At 32.0% G+C, this 22,125-nt stretch overlaps 1 protein-coding gene across 2 annotated transcripts in view; it reads right to left on the bottom strand.

Moving 5' to 3' along the window:
* Positions 1–22,125, bottom strand: part of Gls (glutaminase) — a 79,288-nt gene that overhangs the window by 20,336 nt on the left and 36,827 nt on the right. The window contains exons 8-15 of one of the 2 annotated variants that reach the window (XM_042688380.1): positions 21,502–21,534; positions 21,358–21,416; positions 20,114–20,180; positions 19,332–19,382; positions 17,735–17,911; positions 16,009–16,140; positions 14,786–14,878; positions 12,875–13,772 (exon numbers count right to left, since the gene is read on the bottom strand). In XM_042688380.1, coding sequence (XP_042544314.1) covers positions 13,626–13,772; positions 14,786–14,878; positions 16,009–16,140; positions 17,735–17,911; positions 19,332–19,382; positions 20,114–20,180; positions 21,358–21,416; positions 21,502–21,534 — 759 coding nt within the window. In that variant the 3' untranslated portion in view covers positions 12,875–13,625. Of the gene's footprint in view, positions 1–12,874; positions 13,773–14,785; positions 14,879–16,008; positions 16,141–17,734; positions 17,912–19,331; positions 19,383–20,113; positions 20,181–21,357; positions 21,417–21,501; positions 21,535–22,125 lie in introns of those variants that run through there. The other variant, XM_042688379.1, reaches the window with a different exon arrangement.

Genomic DNA, 22,125 nt, shown 5'->3' on the forward strand with positions numbered 1-22,125 from the left:
TTACTGAGTCTTTTCTACTCACACTCAATACTTCCCTGACCTTTACAAATGCTGTATTTTTGACAACTGGAGGCAAGACATTACCAAACAATAAAAATTACTACCAGTTATTACCATTTAAAAAAATAAGGTAGTATTTTTTTTTCTAGTCAAGGGGCTTGAACTCTATGCCTGGGCGTTGTCCCTCTGCTCTTCAGCTCAAGGCTAGCACTCTACCACTTGAGCCACAGCGCCACTTCCCGCTTCTTCTGTTTATGTGGTGCTGAAGAACGGAACCCAGGGCCTCATGCGTGTGAGGCAAGCACTCTACCACTGAGCCACCTTCCTAGCCCCATAAGGTAGTATTTTAACATCAAAAGGAAAAAGAGTATCATGTAAACAGAAAGTAGTCCCTATGTCAATCTCTATTTGGTATAGTTCAAAGTTCCTTGAAATAATCCTTCCTTGACTCCTGATATTATGCTATCCTGGATTTTCTGCTTTCTAAGGTTCTTTTCCCTCGTGGAAGCCTCTTCCACTTTATCCTACTTTTAAAATGGGACTTCCTTAGGGTTCCATTTTGAGCCCACTTTTCTTTCTCCTGGAGCACTACTGCTCACCACTACAGCTACAAATACTCCCTGTTATGACCACAAAACTGAAAATCCAGCTTACACCATTCTCCAAATTTTGGGGCTACATCTAGCTGCTTACTCAACATCACTGAGCAAACAGTGCACTACTAATTTAGGAATCTCACAATGAAGCTGGCTTTTATATACTGCTAATTCCCCATTATCTGCCTCATCCCTTCCATCAAAATGGAGTATCTTTTAGGGGTAGTATTATGCTCAAATTAAAAAACAAAACAAACAAACAAAAATCCATTGCAGCAAGTCTGGTCAGTCTCGGGTAGGCTTCTGCAAAACCTTATTCCTAATTCAGGTACAATCTTTTTTTCTTATTATTCCATTTTTGCCATTCAGGTGAGGTAAAAGGTCAAACAGCCAGCTTGAAACCATAAGGACTCAGACATGAGGGCTGAAGCAACATACTCCACCACTAAGGCTGGCAGAAGTTTATCTTACTGATTGTTGCCACTAGAACTTTACTGTGTAACCCTAGATTGTTATATTGGAAAGATAACTCTTGTATCAAATCACTGTTATTCAACCAACTGACCCATGTATAGTTGAATATCCTTAATTTTTACTCCAATTTTATCTATAATCCTATTCTGTATCTATCTCCATCCACATCTCTCGATCTTCTTCACATGACACCTCAAGTCTGTTACTTCAACTTCTAACTCCATAGTCTTACTACAAAAAATATGCATGAGACTCGTCATAAATGCTTCCCCCAAGCTGTATCCACACCTATTTATGGCAGAGACATCTGGAGTGCACATTGAAAATCCACATTCTTTCATCAAAATTGAATTGGGCCCCCAGAAAGCTCATTTTAAGAATAAGGCATTCTGCCAATCCAGACACACATTACTATATGAGAAAGCCCATATGGTTTTCTCTCTAATCAGGGTCAATCTTCCAGTCACTTCACCTCACTCATTTTTTCAAAATACCTGCTTTATTTTACCATCTGAATATGCTAAACTCCTTTGCTCTGGGACCTTCATTCAAGCCAGACTATACCATCTAGATATCCTACTCGACCTTTCCTTTTTCAAAACTGTGAATACCTTGTAGGGGGAAAAAACCCAATACCTATCCACTCTGACAAGATGAGGTCTTATTGTAACCTCTCTGGCACTCTTTTTCTAACACTTATTATCATATAGTTGCCCAGGCACGTGTAGCATGTGCCTGTAATCCCAGCTACTCAGAAGGCTATTTGAGAATTACAGTTCGAAGCCAGCCTAGGCAGGAAAGTCTGTGAGATTCTTATCTCCAATTAACCATTAAAAACTGGAAGTGAAGAAAGAGCTTTGGGACAGTGTCCAGGCCCTGAGGTCAAGCCCCAGGTATGCATACATGGGCACAGGCACATGCATACACATAACACAGAGTCGAAACAATAAAGACCTAACAAGCTATTTCCTCTACATCCATCTCTCTCCTCAAAAGATTACTAAGACTTGCTTTCATGTTCTTATATTTGTAACTACATTCTTTTGAGTTTTATGAAGCCTTTTGTAGAAGTATATAAAATGGCATTAGGAATATATTATTTTGTAACTCACTTCCTTTATGTATTAAAATAAGCTAGATCTAATTTTAAAGTAAGGCATAGCATTTAAATTATTTTCTGAATTATTCTATTCCTGTATCTCCTTTAAGACTGTATCATACTTGTTTCATTTACCACTGCCAATATAAATTCTAACAGTTTCTGATACATGACAGGCAAGAAATAAATACTAAGCAGAACAATGGATCAGTGAACCAATAATGCACAGGTAAAATGCTAAGGTTAATTTATGAAGATATGAACTATTCTAAATTAAAGTACTGTGTATGCTATTTAAGCAAAAACTAGAGATACCTCCCCCCTATACATAATTTGGTCCTTTCTTGGTAGAAAATGAAATAGTTTTAGTTATGTATTTATCCTGTATTCAGAAGGATCTACTACTGTACATTAGTTGGAGACATCTGTACACTATAAATAAATAAGAGGAAACATCTTAAAAGAAAGACAATTTTTACTACAGGATAAGTTGGTTTGTAATCAAAAGAGAGAAATTCAAGTGGAAACCTGGAAACCTAAAGATTCCTGGCTTTTAGTCACTTCTTAAAAAAAAAACAACAATTGCACAGTAGGACAGAAACTTCACAAGAAGTATGAACTATCTGGTCACTCTTGTATCATACCATATTTATGAAAGAGGCAACATTATAAAAAGGTTACAGTAATTTAAAGTGGTAACATTAGTAATGATCAGACTGGCAGAATGAAAGGGATGAGACAGATACAAGTTATATTTAAAATATGCTTTAACAGCAGAACTGTTTTTTTTTTAAACAACTCAGTATATATGGCATAGCCTTGTTATGATTTTGCTAATATTTATCTTTGAAGTCAAAACAAGACACATGTAAGGACCAACTGTCAATGGCTCTAGATGAGTTAAAAATTATTTTCATCATTCTAGTTTTGTGACTTAAAAAGGTAAATTCATTCTTGGATAATAAACTTCCAGACTATAATCCATGAGCTTTATGAAAACGAAAATCTCTAAGGGATCAGGGCCAATGAAGATTTTTTAAAATAAGTTAAACTGGTCGGTTGTGGGGCTTGAACTCTGGGTCTGAGCCCTATCCCTGAGCTCTTCAGTTAGTTCTCTACCACTTTGAGCCACAGTGCCCCTTCTGGTTTTCTAGTGGTTAATTGGAGGACTTTCTTGCTGGGCTGGCTGTGAAATGCAATCCTCAGATCTCAGCCCCCTGAGTAGCTAGGACTACAAGCGTGAGCCACCGGCGCCTGGCTTCTACAATAATTTTTAAGGGTTAAAGTAAAGACTGACATTCAGTGCTAACATATTAACAAATTCATAATGCTGCAAGAATACATAATAAGAGGGCCTAACAAATGGAAAGCCTTGAGTTCAAACAGGAGTACATACCTACATATATATAAACTTTTGTAAGTAATAAAAAAGCACATCTCTATTACAGTTAAAGAATGGTTTTATTAGTAGGATTTATAATCAATACATTTAATTTCCTACCTAGATAACTTAGAACATAAATCTGACCCTTTCATAAGTGATCCTGTCTGCTGAAAATTCCCCATGCTTCCCATCACAGAAGCCCCATAGTCTTTTGAGATAGAAATTTCTTTTTCTATAAGGAATAGAGACATGCAGCTATTAATGTCATAGTATATAAAGAAAAATAAGCTTATCATAGAATGAAGTTAATATGTAATTTCCTTAAATTCTTGCCCATGAGTTTCCTGATTTTCTCAATACATGAAATTGTTCATTGAGGGCTGGGAAGGTGGCTCAGTGGTAGAGTTCTTGCCTTGCATGCTTGAGGCCCTGGGTTTGATTCCTCAGCACCACATAAGCAAAAAGAAAAAAGCCGGAAGTGGTGCTGTGGCTCCAGTGGTAGAACGCTAGCCTTGAGCTGAAGAGCTGAGGGACAGCGCCCAGGCCCAGAGTTCAGGCCCCATGACCGGACCCAAAAAAAAAAAAAAAAGGAATTGTTCATTGAATTTTACAATGGTAAAAAGCATGGTCACTGTCAATAGATGTATATCCTGAAAGCTGTGTGACTTTTGGGAACTTACACAACCTATCACAACCTACATAAATGCCTCCTATCTATTATCAGTTTTTGAATACTAAGGGAATTCTCAAAACCTGTTTTACCCTGGTGACCCCATAGTATGTAGTTAATACCAGAAACCATGCTATCCAAATTTTTGTGTTACTGGGTCTCTGCTGGTGGTATAGCCTTGTTGCTATGGTTGACCAAAATTGCTAATAGAAGCAAAGGAAAAAACTGTTTCTTCCAGGTTAGCCACATATATAGTCAGAGCAACCCTGGGCTAAGTAGGTTTGGCCCATACCTTTGAAGAGGAACACTGCAATTAACTCATGTCTGCATATTGCTAAGCTTCCTGTGATAAAAGTCTGATAGAGGAACTCGACTTCCAAGGTCTTTGGCACAAGCAATAGGAATGGATGGCATGTGGGTTGTTTTTTCATTTTAAATTGCTTCCAATTTTATGTATACATGGTTATTTCAAACCTGTGGTTAAGGCTTCATGATAATAGATGTCATAATAAACACTATCTTCTCATGAAGCTAATTTTAGTTTCTTTTCTTGTGCAAAAACTTTTGAAGATCCTAAATTTTTTAAATATAAGACTTTATCTTCCATAGTACCCAGTAAGACTTCTGCAAAGCAAATACTAGGAAATATAATCTGCACAGAACAGCACCCTTCTATTCACAGCCCTCAAATATAATACAACTATACTAACAAATGATAAGTGGATAATTATATGAACAAAGTCCAACATGTAAGGGATATCAAATAAACAACAGTATTGATTCTGTGGTAGACAGATATGGTGGATGTAAATTAAAACTGCAAAACAGAAAGTGAGTAAAAATTAAATCTTTTCAGTTTGGCATGGTGGTGGTATAAACCTATTATCACAGCAATCCAGAGGCCAAAGTAGGGATACCAAGAGTTTGAGGCCAGTTCGGGCTACACTGAAAAGTTCTAGGATAGACTGATAGGAAGACCCTATTTCATAAAATTAAACAAATGAAATTAAAACTTCCCATGATTTTTTGTTGTTGTTGTTGGTTGTGGGGCTTGAACTCTGGCCTGGGCGCTGTCCCTCAGCTCTTCAGCTCAAGGTGAGCACTCTACCTCTTGAGCCACAGAACCATTTCTGGTTTTCTAGTAGTTTATTGGAGATCAGAGTCTCAAGGACTTTTATGCCTAGGCTGGCTTTGAACCATGATCCTCAGACCTCAGCCTCCAGAGTAGCTAGGATTACAGGCGTGAGCCACCGGCACCCAGCTCCAAGATTTTTTTTACTTAGGTACAAAACACACAAGAAACTAGTTTTTCTTTGTTGTTTTCCAGATGAATAAAAACATTACATTCTCTACTATCACGTTTTAGGTGAAAAATTTCAAAAAAGTTAAGTATAAATTTAAGATTTACTTCCTCTTTAAACCATTCTCTAAAGCTAAAAGGACAAAAGGCAGAAATCTTGGTATGATTAGTGAGTTATTTAGCACAATATTAGCAACCACAAAATTTTAACAAAATTATTTCTCCTGTAATTTCATCAAGATGTCAATGAAATTTCACCAGGCAGAAAATGTTTATTCATCAGTTGAAATAATCATCTCAATATTATCTCATTAATTTATTTAAATAATAAATTATGTGCACAGACATTGACCAAACATACATGCACCCAATATTTTAAAATAATAAAGAACAAGCTATATTATATTGAAGGAAAAAGTTGGAACTTTTACATTTTATATGTGTGTGTGTGCGTGTGTGTATGTGTGTGTGGACACATGTACATGTCCAGGTTCTGGGGCTTGAACTCCAAGCCTGGGCCTTGTCCTTTAGCTTTTGTGTTCATGGCTAGCACTTTGCCACTTAAGCCACAGCTCTACTTCTGGCTTTTCTGGTAGTTAACTGGAGAGGAGAGACTCACTGACTTCCTTCTTGGGCTTCAAACTGCAATACTCAGATCTCAGCCTCCTGAGTAGTTAGGGTTACAGTTGTGAGCCACCAGCGCCTGACACTCAGGTATACTTCTGAGAAAACGTTTTTTAGCCAGGTGCCCATGGCTCACACCTGTAATCCTACCTATTCAGGAGGCTGAGATCTGAGATCATAGTTTGAAGCCAGCAAGTTTAGGTGAGAAAGTCCATGAAGCTCTCAGCTCCAATTACCCACCAAAAAGCTGGAAGTGGAATTGTGGTTCAAGTGGTAGATCACTAAACTTGAGGAAAAAAGCTCAAGTATAGCGCCCAGGCCCAGGATCAGCAAAAACAAAAACAAAAGAGCTTTTGAAGAAAATAAAACTGAAATGGCAAATGGAAAAGCTACTAAAAAGATGTGAAAATAAACTTGTGAGAAACACTAAAGTACAGAAATGAAAATTCATGAGAAATTATCATAATTATATTCAGCCAAAAAATGAATTATGTTACAGAGGAAAAAAAGTACAATATATTTTTAAATTTTCAATTAAGATGTTCAAATTTGAGTATCTAGGAAAAAGAACACAACAATAGCCCTTCGGTGAAGTTCAATAACATATACCTATATTTAATGGAAGAAGGTCAAGAGTTAAAGATTACATTTTATACTGTTCCTACAAGATTCTTTGTGCATTACTCTATTGGTGATAAACTGTGGATGTATATTTGAAATAATGAAAATCTAATTCTAATCTAGGACTAAAGAGAAGCTTAACAAGAGACTGAGTATCAATAATTAATTTGGATTTTACAATGAAATGGCTCAAATGTGAATAATCATTAATTGATGCTAATTATCTCAATGTCATTCTTTTAATATGAATGAAGCACACAGAATTTATATTAATTAAGAACAATTCTCTTAAAAGTTCAGGTTCTTGCTTTTATAAATGAATAGAGATGAGCTAATGAGGCAGTTTAAATTTTAAGAATTAAGAAACCTACACTATTTTTTCTTCCTAGTGCAGGAGATTGAACATAGGCTCTCACATATGCTAAGCACACAATCTACCAATAAGCTACAACTCCTATAAGGAACATTTCAGACTTAGTCTTAACATTTTACAAGCTAACAAAGGTTTGAAAGATTAATGTATTTCAAAACCACAATGTATTTTCCTCTATAAATAAAATCTGAACGTGAAATATAGCTTAATACCAAAGACAATGTATCACATAAAGAATAACTTAGGAACTTCATTATGAGGCCACTCACAATTCCAAAAGTATAAAAAAAAAATGAGGGAACTAGTTAGCTATTATACGTGCCCAAGCAAACCTACATGAAGAATTTTTATCTAGTGAATAATTGGTTAAAACTTGAATAGTTTTTTATTTATATATTTAATCTAACTCCAAAGGAATTTTTTAAAAGCCAGTGGTGCAACATTTATTTTTAGAGTCACATTTCTGCTACGCTTACTTTCGTTAAAAGGTACTAGAGTAATGTTTATTTTTAGAACTACTGTATATTTATAGCATTCTCTTCTAGCATTACCAGCCTTTATTAGCTGCATCATTATGACTCTTAGCAGAAAATACTATTAAGTTACTTTATAAATGCTGTTGGTACAATCAACAATCTGCCAAGTAACTTACAGTTATTATTAACCACTGCCAATTACACTTCTAGAACAAAATTAAGTTGTCCAACAGGCTAACCCCATAAAGAAAGCAGAATAAAGAACTGGAAAATATGCTAATAGAGAAAACAAGGTGATAAGAAACCTGCAAAAGGGGGATAGAGTTTATACCAGTTAACCCTTAAAAGTTATTCTCAGGCTCAATTTTATGATTTTAAAAAAGGAAATACAAGATTCCGGTGAAGGAAAGTATATTAAAAATCTACAAAGTTTGTACTATGTTGCAACAAAATAAAAGAAACTCTCAGGCTCTTTACAGGGTACAAATTTAATTATAACTCAGGGTTCAGGTGTAACTGTACTCAAACTGCAGGGAACTGAACATTATCAGAAGTGTGAAAACAGAAATTTGAACACTATTTTACCAGAAAAATTACCAGAAGTGTGAAAACAGAAATTTAAACACTATTTTAGAGTAATAATTTTCCTCCAAAGGTTAGCCTTCCAAATAGAACTTTTTAATCAGAGATATGATAGAGAAACAAAGACTTATTTTAATACTGTGTCTAGAAAAAATCATTGCTTCATATTTAAAACTGTCTTAAAAGTATACACAAAAAATAAAAAAGTATACAAAATTGCCTTTTGCCACTGAGACCTTATCAACAAAATTCTAATCAATTATTTCAGAATGAGTGAATGAGATTTCAAGTTAATTAACTTAGAATTATTATTGGCCAATTTACCAGAAGTGACTGGTACCAGTTCAATACGAGCTACGTTCTTTCCATCAATATGGAACATTCAGCCCAGGACCTCACATGTGCTAGATACCTGTTCTACCATTAAACTATACCTTAAATGCTCTAATGAGCTTTTAAAGAATAAGATCATACCTAGCTTTTTAAAAAATTTAAGCCATTCATCACAGTTTCCAATATTAAGTGTTTTTTAATTTACTACTGGATATAATTTATAGAAAAATACCAGATACTCCTAAAAATAATGCTAATTAGTATCCTATGTTTTAATTAAAGGTTATTGGATTAGGAAACCATTATACAAGTTTTACTCATAATAGACTATATACATGACCCTTGGCATATTAAAATTTACTGCTAGCCAAAACTTAACATTTACTAATTAGAAATGCAATCTACAAAATAACCCATCAAACAAAACCAATTTTAATTTTCTCCTCATCATGTTTTTCACAAAACAAACAGAAAAATCCAGAGACTAAAGTTACAGTTTATAATCAGTCTTTTGAAAATGTATTTTTCCTATTACTACTTAAGAAGTTAAGAATTCTAAGAAACATCATGTTTTGCAGCTTGGTTTTATATTACACAGGTTCTTCCTTTGATGCCCTCACAGTAGTTTTCCAAATTTATTCAAATACTTATGCATGCATGTTATAGTATTCACATTAATAAACTATTGGGTTGGAAGAGGAATAAAGAACCTCAGTTAAATTTCATCCATTTCTAAGCAAGGTAAGAAGCAAATGTGACAAACTGTATTACAATTTGAAATTAAAAAAAAAAATGATTCAACTTGGATAAGCTTCAATGTATGTTCATAAATAATTCTGCTCTTGAAATCCATATGAGAGAATAAAGTTCACGCTAAATGAAAATCTGTATGGGCCATAATTGATGGTACTAAAATTCCACTGTTCTACATGTCCAGTATCTGGTTTTGGTTTTATTACATAATGCACATATAGCATTTAACATAAAATGATATAAAAGAAATAGAGAAAAAATCAAGTGTTAAATGAACTACTTATAAATCCTTTTAAAATGTATTCTGACATTTTTTAAGGCCATGTATCAGAAGAAAAATTAAGTTCTCACAAATGAGTTTCCTAAAATTTAAAATTGCACACAGTGAACCATCCCATAAAGCCATTACATAAAGTTGTTCATTCTGATAAGTACATTATTTTAAATTTAATATAATCCTTTATAATATATACTGGACAGTGTTTTAAATTCAAAGTCCACCTGAAACTAGATGTTCCTGCATTTTGCCTTTTCTGGATTTCTCCCCTATCTTGTTAGTTACTTTCTTACTCTGATAGTGCTGTAGCTGAACAGGAACAACCACCACAGGACCCATTAATCTTTGAAGTAAATTTGAATGTAGACAACGTAGTTTATAAACTTAAGGAAAGAAAATTTTTTGTAAGTTCTTTTAGAAATACGGTAGATCAACATGCTATTTATATTAAAAATATTATGTGCACAGAGCTTCTCATCATTTCTAAAATATGGATAGATTTAGCCATAAAAGAAATGTATGAAAAAAATCCCACATATTAATAATGCAAGTTAATATAAACAAAAGTATTTCCCCTTACCAAGTTTTAAAACTTCAATAAAATATTTTGGAACTTTTCTCTGCAATGAGTACCAAATCAAATAGAGAAATGTAAATAACTGTATCTGACCTACAATAAATGTAGTCTTGGTAATTTGGACTATAATTTGAACATGTAGAAATGTACAGAAGTTTCCTTCTGATAAATGCTTTAAGAAAGTTGTTTAAGTAGAATGTCTTATCCTACAGTCATTTCACTCAATATAACTTCTATTGAGGACAACAATTTTATTCTTATGCAATACTACTGTACTATTCTTCCTCTGATTTTGCAATAGTTTTTCTCTAATCTGTGATCAACAGATAAAATGAGTAACGTAGTGAACAACAATCATACTCTTCCTCAGGAAAAAAACAACAACCCTTCAAATAGAGATAAATAGATTTATCAAATGGAAAAATAAAAAGTGAGAATACATTTTTATTGAAAAAACTCTACTACAACCAATAGGAAAGTTCCTCCCTTCTCCCCCCCAAAAACAAAAACAAAAAAGCCCCTCACCACTACAATGTATTAAAGAAAAAAAATTAAATGAAGCCTTTGTAAGTATTTCTAGTTTCACTTTGCAATAGCTTCAGTAAACATCTACTAATACCTTCACAAAGGATAATTCTTTCTTAAGTAAAAATTCCAATTGTTAGGTATACTTAAAATGTTTTTATAAAAAAAAAAACAATAAAATCAGCTTAAAATAAATTTATTGTACAATACAAAAAGTAGGCATAACTGGAAAATAAAGGTACATTCTTAAATATACAAAGCAAATGAAAGAAAGCTAAACAACACAAATGCTTCAATTCAAACGCTAAGAGAAAATGCACAATAATTATTCTAAAAACAAATATTTTAGGAATATATACTTCAAATAAAATGTTAACGATGCCAAAAGGAAAAAGAAGATAGACAAAGAAAACAAACAACAACAAAAAAACCACACCGCTATCCTGTAAATAAATACTTGAATATCAAGAATCAGTAGTGGCATGAAATATTAAACCCAATAATACTGGGTACTTTTCAAAGAAGTATTTTGAAAAGTATTAAGAATACTGAAGGAATAAAATGTCTTTAAAACTGGCAAAGCTTTACTTTCTTTCCTATCTCGTTTAAGTTTGTAGGCCTATTCACAATATTCTTTCTTCCACTTTTACCTTCTATGAAATTTTTCTAGATGTTTCTTAACAATAATCTCCTAGGTAACCTACTTCATTTGTAAATGTGCATTTACACATTATCAGCACAAGAAAGAGTGCCATAAATTAACCTAATTTTGAAATTTATAAAATATGCATACAATATAAAAATTAATCTTCATTGTATAAAGTAAAACCATCAGATTAAAATTTAGAGCACAAAATATGAAAAAAATGTTTTTTTCCAACTAAGGAATTCAGTTACCTGAATCACAAATAACCTTAGTAAAATGATGTTTATAGGTGGGTATAGGATGGCAAGTCCTTGAAAGGCATGTACATAACCACAAAATCCTTGGTAAAAACCTCTGATTTTTTTTGTATCTAAAACTTAAATTTTAAAATTTAACTTTAATGCTAAAGCTACTCCAAATGGGATTTGACCAGTAGCTCTGCAAAGGAAATTGTCTTCCTAATATTATAGTTCCTAATCTTAAAGGTTTTTGTTTTTTTTTTTTTTTTTAACTGATCAGTCCTGGGGCTTGAACCTAAGGGCCTGGGGGCTTGTCCCTGAGCTTTTTTTTTTTTTTTGGTCGGTTGTGGGGCCTAAACTCTAGGCCTGGGAAATGTCCCTCAGCTCTTCAGCTCAAGGCTGGCGCTCTATCACTTGAGCCACAGTGTGACTTCTGTTTTTTTTTTTTCCCCCTGCTTATGCTGAGGAATGGAACCCAGGGCCTCATGTATGCAAGGCAAGCACTCTACCACTGAGCCACCTTCCCAGCCCTGTCCCTGAGCTTTTTTACTCAAGCTAGCACTCTACCCATTTAGCCACAGTGCCACTTATGATTTTCTGGTGGTTAATTAGAGAAGAGTCTCATGGACTTTCCTGTCTGGGCTGGCTTCAAAGTACAATCCTCAGATTTCAGCCTCCTGAGTAGCCAGGATTGTATGAATGAGCCACAGGTGCTCTGCTCAATTTTAAGACTTAAGATCATGTTTTCGGTGTCTTGACTTTTCACTAGTACCTAATTCTTCTGTAAAATCTTTTTAATTTTACAGAATTTTCCCTACCATATATAAGTCATCAAGTTTACATTCTCTATCATCCCCAACAAATTTACAAGTTTAAATATGAATTTTAACTAAATAAATGAACTTCAAAGTGTAGGGGGAAAACACAGAAGGTAAATAAATGGAAGGGAGAAATGTGAATAGGTCTTACAGAACTTTACAATCACTTTGCCAAGACAGACTAAAATTCCTGTGCATAATTATTTTAAGTCAGGTTATGTGAAATCTATAGTTCTCCTAAAAACCAATTTTGATTCTCAATATTCCGTTTTTATAACTAAACAAAAGAATTCAGATTCAGTATACTATGTTCATCCAAATTACAAAATGCCTTAAGTCTTTAAAAGAGTTCAAATAGAACAAACTTTGATATGTAATTTTTCTATCACAAAAGAAATATTTAGTAGCATTTATGAAATTAAGAATAAAATTATTATATGCTAAAAACCAAAAATTCGCACTCATAAATATAACAGAAAAAGTTATGTGAATAATATGAAAATAAAATTCATTTTTAAGACACTCACTATCTCTCCTTCTGAGTAACTAACCATTATAACTTTTTAATAATGAAATAATGTCATTATCTCACATTGGAAATTCTTTGGTTGGAATATTTCAGTAACTGAAAACATTCTTGCACATGGCAATTCTGTCAGAACATAGAAGTTGTAAAGTAAAAAATGTATTTATGTATCTGGTAAAATTTTTGCTGAATTTTTTTAAGAATTTAAAGTCAATTTATCACTACAAATGATACATACAAACTGAAGCTACGTTTAAAATTTATTTTAAATGAAAATTTGGATTCAGAAGGCTATTGTTTGTATTTAGCATAGAAATACTTTCTATTGTCATTACCAACATCTCACCAGTTTTAAAACTGGAACAGAATGAAATAAAATTTACTAATTCAAGTGGTGGGTTAAAACTAAAAAATGACAATAGATTATCTGATTACAGAAGCAAAGTTTTAATTACATCAGAAACTTTAAAATTTTTCCTTGTTTTCTTTGTGAATAATAAAGCAAATATGCTTTACTTATTAAGTGATCTGAAGACTAAGAAATCTAGTTTTAAATTTACTATCTTTATACAAAGATTACAAGCAAAAAATAAAAAATAAAAAAAGCTTTATGGCTCCAGAACCCAAGGTTAAGAACACAAAAAACTCAAATAAATATTTATAGTTTGCAAAAAGGCTAAAGATGTTTGAAAAGTTAAATGAAGAAACATTCTGTAACTAGAACCCATTTCTTTAGCTTTTCTCTCCCAGACTTTCCATTCTATATACTACAGTTGTAGAGATGTCCTCATTTGACTCAGGTGACACTTTTTTCCATACTGTCTCTTTTAAAGCAAGTTCTTGCTGGAGACTTTCATAGTCCAGTGGTCCAAAGGAATGCTAGTTGTTCAAGCAACATATATAATTTATTAGTGCACTTGAGTGAAGAAAGGTCCAAGCTATAAAATGGTATTTTTCAATGAATGTTATTAAAATTCATTAACATTTTCACCCACCACCACCTGACATCTTGCTTCATGCTACTTATGTCAGCATTTTGAAAAGTTTCATAACTGTTGATTTTTGAATAATTCTCAGATCAGAAGCTACTTTGAAACTAACAAAAATTTATTTTGGCATCAACACAAATTTATTCAGTATGTAGTAAAAATTATTTTCTACATATAAATGCTTTATATTCTAATAGGTAATTTTACTATAAACATTTTTTATGTGGATGCAAAGGAACTGAATTAAAATTTGCCACAAGTCTCTTGATCTCTTTTTAAAAAAAGAATACAAAACTATACAGACCTAAAAACCTAAGTCCTGATTCCTAACAGTGACTCTAAAAATAGAAACAAATGTACAATAGTATGAAGCCAAACAATATACTAAACAGAATTTCACAAGTATAATAAAAATTTTAGTAAATGCTCATTCTAGAAAAAAGTTGTTTTCAATGGCTTAAAAACCTGTTAAGAGGCTTCATAAGGTTTCTCACTAGTACTGAATTCCTTGTTCATTTCCGTACTCATTCACAAATTAGGCAGGGGTTAAAGATTTAATTCAGAACTGTAACTAACAGATATTAAGAGTAAGACAGGTCTTTTCAATTAGACTTGCTGAATGTAATATGTCTTCTTTAAATAGAATCAATTCTAATAATCTCACATAAAATAGCAGAAAACTGACCCCTGCCCTTTAGATCACTACTTCCAATTTAATAGTAAAACAATATTTGATATTTATGTACTAGTAATCCAGTATAAAAACATCAACAAGTTGTTTATGTTTGTGATTGGCAAAGACAGGAGACCACTAGCATACTAAAGTTTTATTAAGTAGGCAAATCTCATCTTCTCTGTCTTAAAAGAGTATTACAGAATAATTTAAGAAATAATTTCGCTTACCCTTTGATCACCACCTTCTCTTCGAGGATCAAGTTTTTTTGCAAAGTGTCTCAAATTATCATAGTTGTGGAAATTACACAGAGAAACAAGATCCTGTAGAGTTGTACACAATCAGTATTAAGAGATTGGCTATTCACTCACTACATTTATTTATATTTTAACGAACTATGCTTATTCTATCCATCTTAACTACTTAGAAACCACTAGTACATGCTAATCACACTGCACAACGCGTCAAAAAAACGAATGAAATCAGAGTAAGTTGTGAGAACACTCTTATTGATATGACCTTTGGGCTCAGCTTAATTATCAGCATCTATAAAGCAAGATTTCTAATAACACACCACATAAAAGAATTTTATAAAATAACTATGAAATGTCATAAAAAGTTTTTATATATTCTGGTTCTGTTTATAATTCATGTTTATATTTATGGAATCTAATATTCTCTAGAATTTTTAATATAAAAAACTGAAAAATAAATGTGTATTTTTAATTGTAAAAGTATGCAAAAATTAAGGTATTTAACATGGACTCTAAGAAGTAATAAATCTGAATAAAACCAGAAGCTGAAATATTAGCAAGAATCAGATGAATAAAAGACTAAACTAATCAACAGTATAGCAATTGAAAGTACAAGATACTTTTAATTGTAGTGTCTATTTTCACAAAAAAGATATTTAAGTTAGTTTACAAATATACTCCACTACACATATAAAAATAATTAACAAAGCATAAAATATTTTATTTTATTTATTTTTTGTTGTCGGTCATGGGGCCTGAACTCTGGGCCTGAGCGCTGTCTCTTAGCTCTTCTGATCAAGGCTAGCACCCTACCACTTGAGCTAAAGTGCCACTTCCAGCTTTTTCTGCTTATGTGGTGCTGAAGAATCGAACCCAGCGCCTCATGCATGCAAGGCAAGTATTCTACCATTGAGCCACCTTCCCAGCCTCAAAGCATAAAATATTTTAAAATTACTTCTATATGTTTTGCTGAGTTCTTAGAAACTGAAAATTAATTATAACAATGAAAATTAATGCATAAGCATCAAACAAATGTAATTTTCTATAGCATAATCTGTGGGAACTATCTCATAGAGGAAAATTGAAGCTCTGAGACAAAAAATGAAGAGTAAATGAACTATGAAAAATAGGTAAAAAATTCAATCACTGGATGGCTCAATTTATATAATCATTGTTTTTAATTAAGAAAATATGCTTACATGACAAAAGTGGATTCCCTTAACGCTGTTGCCCATCTTGTCCAAAGGAGGTGACCAGCACATCATGCCCATGACGTTGGGAACAACCAAAAGAATGCCACCAGCAACTCCAGATTTTGCAGGAAGACCAACCTGAAAATAATTCAGTAAAATGGGTCTTTTTCATGTAAACATTTAAAAATAAGACTGTTACATTTCATAGAGGAATTGGTTAAAAAATTATGCCACAACTTCAACATGAAAATGTAAATCAAAACTTACCAACACATTTATAACATTGCAAACAAAAATGATAAATTATAAGGCAACTTTGCATACATTAGAATATAGTAAATAAAGACACACTGTAGGAACTTAAAGTAGCTAAGGGTAAACTATGGAGTAACATATTTTTATTTTTCTTAGTTACATTTCCTATTTGTTCTAAAATAAATAGGCTTTACCTTTAAATATAGTTATTTCAAAAGTATTTTATAACTAGAAAACTATGATAACTAGAAAACTTTAAGAAATTATATCTTTGAAAATTGTTTCTATGATATACTATCAGAGAAAAGTCTAAGACACAGATATATAGTAATTGTAATTAATCCTCTCCAAAACATTTAAATTTACAATATATAAAACTTGACAATAATTATGATAAAAGACAAAATAATATCAAGACAGTATTCCTGAGTGGCTTACTAACATTCAGACACTAGTTTATAGAATTATACAAATAAGAAAACTTGAACACAAAAAAACTCCCAAAAAAGCAAATAAAATCATTTGAGTTGGATCTACCTATGGAAATACAAGGAACAATGGAATATAATTAGGAAAACCTACATTGTGAAAATATACAGGATAAACAACCCACTGTTTTGAAACAAAAGTCACAAGAAAATAAGAAAGAGGTGCCATATACATTAAAATAGAGAAATACAACTAATCACAATGAATGATGCTTATTTACAACCCAAATCAACAAAGTTTAAGATAATACAATTATATAAAATAATCCAGGGAGTATAAAAACTATCCAAATATTTTGATATACAATTTAGTGATGACTTAATAGTGGTACTATAATGTTTTGCTAAGGGTCCACATAAAGAATTACATACTGAAATAGGACAAGATGGGGAAAGTAGACATCTGAACAGTTAAACAAGGCTAGTCATGTATAATTATTGAACATGAGCAATGCATAAATCCATTTCTTTTCATGTTTGAAAATTTTGAAAAAATATTTTTCAAAAGAATATTATGGGATGATTGAAGCAAGATGAAATAAGACTACACATTTTATAAGTGGCAAATATGCAACAGAGATTAAAGTATAATTTTAAATTTAAACTTTAACACACTTTGATGTCTTTAAAACATCTATGGCTATAACCAAAGATGTTATGCATCACATCTATGTTCTTTAATGTAAGGAATTTTTGGATATATAGTAATCATAATTGTAGACATTTATAAGAAAAAGTAATGTACTAACTTTATATTATGAAGTATCTTAACTAAAATGATGAGGCTTTATAACTGAAGTTTCAAATTTTAATAACATTAGGTGCACAATTTAACCTCATTGCTTACTAATTTGTAACAAATTAACCTTGAAAACAAGTCACTCTGAAAAAATAATACACAGCTTTAAGGTAAAGTTCAACCTGGATTTTAATGAACAAGTGCAGAGTAATCTGCTCGAGAAAATTTAGGTTAATAAGCTATTACTCACATGGAAAGCAAACTGCCCTGAAAAGTCATACATGCCGCAAGAATGCATCAAACTCAATGTATTTCGAACTGCTTCAGGACTCAGTACTCTTTCACCAGTAATTGGGCAGAAGCCACCATTAGCCAATGTTGCAGCCATCACACTAGCTGATTCACAAGTCACTTCGATGGAGCATAGCTAAAATAAAGAGATAAATTCATCTGGTTCACTATATACAGCTGAAATATTTCTCTCTAAGGGATGATATTACTAAAAACATGAGGACCTTCTTAATATTTTAATTGGGAAAGTTCTAGACTTTAACATTTATCCTCATTTATCCAAAGTTGTTTTTAAAGGCAGAAAGAAGCTAGGAAAAGCTATGCCCTAAAACAAGGGTTTGATATTGTCTTATGTAATATTCAAATTTGTTTTAATGTTAATGCTTTCTGTGGGTTATGTAAGTGTAATTATTTTAGTACATCAGGGAAAAATAAACCGTAATACATATTTATTAAGATAAAGCAGCACACATCTGATATTACGACTGACAGAATCTATAGGAAAAATGACTACTTTTGTAAAAATATTGCTGAAACAGCAAATTACTATCTTTGTTGACAGTACTTGGACAAAACTGCATGTTATTAATAAACAGTAAATAAGATGAGGTTACTACATTTTACTATCAATCTCCACTATACTATTACCAAAAGTTAAAATTAAAGCATCTTTAAAGACAGGCAACTATATAGTAAATTTAAAAAATGAAACCAATATAATCTTTATAAATCTTAAAATTACATCTGATCAGTGATAGCAATAGTGTTCTTAATAAATTGATCTGAAATAATAGGGAGAGAGGAGCAGTCTAATACTAAACCAAGGTCTAAGGCACAGACTATATGTATAGTTTGCTTCCTGATGCCCCAGGCATATTGAACATTACCCTAACTTAGAGGACTATTGAACTCATACTATATAACACTGCAGAAATGAGTTAAAACAATTATCCTCTTAGAATTAATTAAGCTAAGACGGAGCAATAACAAAGATGAAAAAGATTAAGTCAATAGAGAACACTGACTCATAAAATTGCTAAATATAAATGCTCTAATAAATGAATAGTTTCTCCAAAGCAAAATATAAAAACAAAGAAAACAGAGCTTAGTTTATAATCAAAAGAAATCAATTTCTGGAGTAGAAATTATTTTCTAAGTATATTTTCAGAAAACAACTTCCCTATTCCATACTAAGACAAATTTTTAGGAGACAAAAGTCTGCCTTCATGAGAATATTATTTGAAAGTCAATGGAAAATGTACCTTCTCAGTCAAGACTGCAGAGTAAATAGGCAAGCTTACTATACTTCTTCACTATCAATCTTCACTACATCATTACCAAAAAGTTAAAATTAAAGCATCTTTAAACACAAGCAACTTATATAATAAATTAGAAAATTAAAATCATATAATCTTCATAAATTTTCAAATTGTGTCTGATCACTGATACCACTAGTGTTGTTGATAATAAATTGCAGAGAGACCAGCATTTTGGAAAAAAAAAAAAAAATCACACAGCTATTTATAGACACAGTTCATAAAATTAAAGTAAATTACCTGGAAATAGAAATCTAGTATACCAACCATGTCTGTGCCTTCTGGAAAACACTGAAAATTAAGAAAAAAATTTAAAAATTAGGTAACAGAAAAAAATATACACACAAAAATATATCAAGTTTAAAATGTACAAAACATTTCATTTTAGTTGACAAAAAATTATGAAAATAGCCAATGATTTAAGCATAAATGAAATAAAAAATAAAGCTTGTATCATATGTAAATTTCTAGACACCAATTTAAATGCCAATGCTAACCTGATAAAAATTCACGAATTGTTATTGGATCAATTATGTAAAAGTCAAAACCAAGCCAAGTGCCAGTAGCTCATGCCTGTAATCCTAGCTACTCAGAAGGCTGAGATCTGAGGATCATGGTTAAAAGCCAGCCCAGGCAGGAAAGTCAGTAAGACTCTGATCTCCAATTAACCATACACAAAGAAGTCAAAACTGGAGATGTGGTTCAAGTGATAGAGTTCTAGTCTTGAACACAAAAGCTCAGTGTCCAGGCTTTGAATTCAAGCTCCAAGAAAAAATAAAAAATAATAAAATCAAAGGTAACCAATACTTATCAGGCATTTCACTTTAAAAATATGGATGAAACTGAGCAGAATTTGCATTAATAGGACTAGAGAATATTGCCAGACACAAATCAATTTAATGCTACCATTACAATTTGTTAATGGTGACATAAAAGTATTAAATAGAAACTTAAAAACCTACTGTTGAGTTCTTAGCACATTAATTTTATTAAACAAAATAATGTGAAATAGAAAGAATTACCTTCTTTTCTTTTAAGTAATATCCTATGGCAAAATTTCGATCTCCACTTTCTCTTTCAGATTGAAATCTAAAAGAAAAAAAATGGCTGTTTACTTTTTTTATATAAGAATATGACTTGTAGTTTTATTTGTATATATAAGAACAGTACAAAGAATAGTGAACTAACAGGACTCCTGAATTCTAGTCTTAATTCTGTCAACAGGCTTGTTATATGGCTTTGGGCAAGTGATTTAAATGGTAATTCTTTCCATTTTAATTTTCTCAGCTATAAAAAAACTGAAATGAACTAAAATCCTTTCTAGTATTCATATTTTGTGGACTCAGGACTAATTTTTAAAATTTCAAAATTCCACCATTAAAATATACCAGGCACTTGTAAAATGCTTTGGTTCCCCAAAACTTAGTTCCAGCTTGGAGAATCTATGTAAATGTCAATGAAAAGAAGGTCACATAAAATAGATCCTACTAGATTAATGGATTTAAGGGAACGTCTGAGCAGGAGTAAAAATTCCATGCATCACCCATAAAACATAGAAAGAATAAAAAGTACATGAAATCACCATGAAAGCAGAGAACACAGAGCTTCATTAAAGAATATCAAATATTCTGATTACCTGGAATATGGTACATGGGAAAGAAAGGAGGTACATCTAACTAGCAAAGGACACTAGAACCAAATTATTAAGGACAGTGAGTGTCAAAAAGTAATGGCTTATGACTGTATACAAAGCCTAAGCCTAAAAGTTTTCAAATCAAATTCCTTGTTACATCTATGTTCTGCAAGAGTAACTGATCTGTTTGTCAAAAGAACATAGGTTCAACCTCTAGTATTGAACAATGAAGATATGTGCATATTTATGTATGTATAAAAATAAAAACAAGTATACACATGAGAAATAACAAAACAGTACTGAAAACAAAATTTCACGATTTAAATTTTTTTGGTTACAGAGGCCTGACCAACCCAGGCAGCAGTGGCTCATGCTTGTAATCCTCAGTGGTTGAGATTTGAGGATCACAGTTCAAAGCCAGCCCAGGACAGGAAAATCCCTAAGACTCTTTTCTCTAATTCACCACCAAAAATTGCAAAGTAGAGCTTTAGCTCAGTGGTATAGTGTTAACCTTTAAGCAAAAAGCTCAGAGAAGTCTCCAGATCCTGAGTTCAAGCACCGGAATCTGCACAAATATAAAACAAAACAAGGTCTAACCAACTATAAAAGCCCTTGTCTCAAATTAAGACTCACGTTGCATTACTGAATCCAACATATTCATTACCAGCCATCTTATTCAAAAACTGCATCACCTATAAGCCAAAATCAGAAAAGTGTTAGTAACCAAGAACTACATATTTAAAGTAGCATGGAAACAAGATAATATAATGTACTTACATAGTCAAACTTTTCAGCATTATTAACTCCTTGCTGAAAAATAGCAAGAGATATAAGTATGTTAACCACAAAAATTACCAGTTAAGTTTTACGCTATTATAATACAAATATCCAAACAGCTACCACTGTAATTAATACATTGCATTAGTACTTTTAAATCTAAGAAACACTTCTAAAGTAATTTAATATTTAAACTTTATATGTTAATACCCATGTGTTGAGGGGAAAATAAATAAAAACAAAGCTTTAAGCATATCTTTACTCAACCCTAAGTTACAGAATGCGTTACCCTGAAATCCCCTTATCTTTCATGACAGCATAGTTTGCTTATAGTTAAAAAAAAATACAATCAGTTTCATCCTTAAAAAGAAATTAGATACAAATAAATCATGATTTCTAACTAAGAACATTAAAAAAAGCTTTTAAGCCAGTATTTAGTTGCAAAAAAATGAGTTATAAACTTACTAATCTTTTATGATTCTAATATATGCAAATATACATTTAGACTCATTTTAGAAGTACAGAGAAAACTCTAGCCTTACTATTTCTTACTTGTTATAATACTTGAACCAAAAAAAACCCCAAATTATTTCATAGTTTCTAAATCATTAGCTACAACTGGGC

Source organism: Dipodomys spectabilis, unplaced genomic scaffold, assembly GCF_019054845.1.
Source record: "Dipodomys spectabilis isolate Male_0828 unplaced genomic scaffold, ASM1905484v1 ptg000115l, whole genome shotgun sequence".
Lineage (NCBI taxonomy): Eukaryota > Metazoa > Chordata > Mammalia > Rodentia > Heteromyidae > Dipodomys > Dipodomys spectabilis.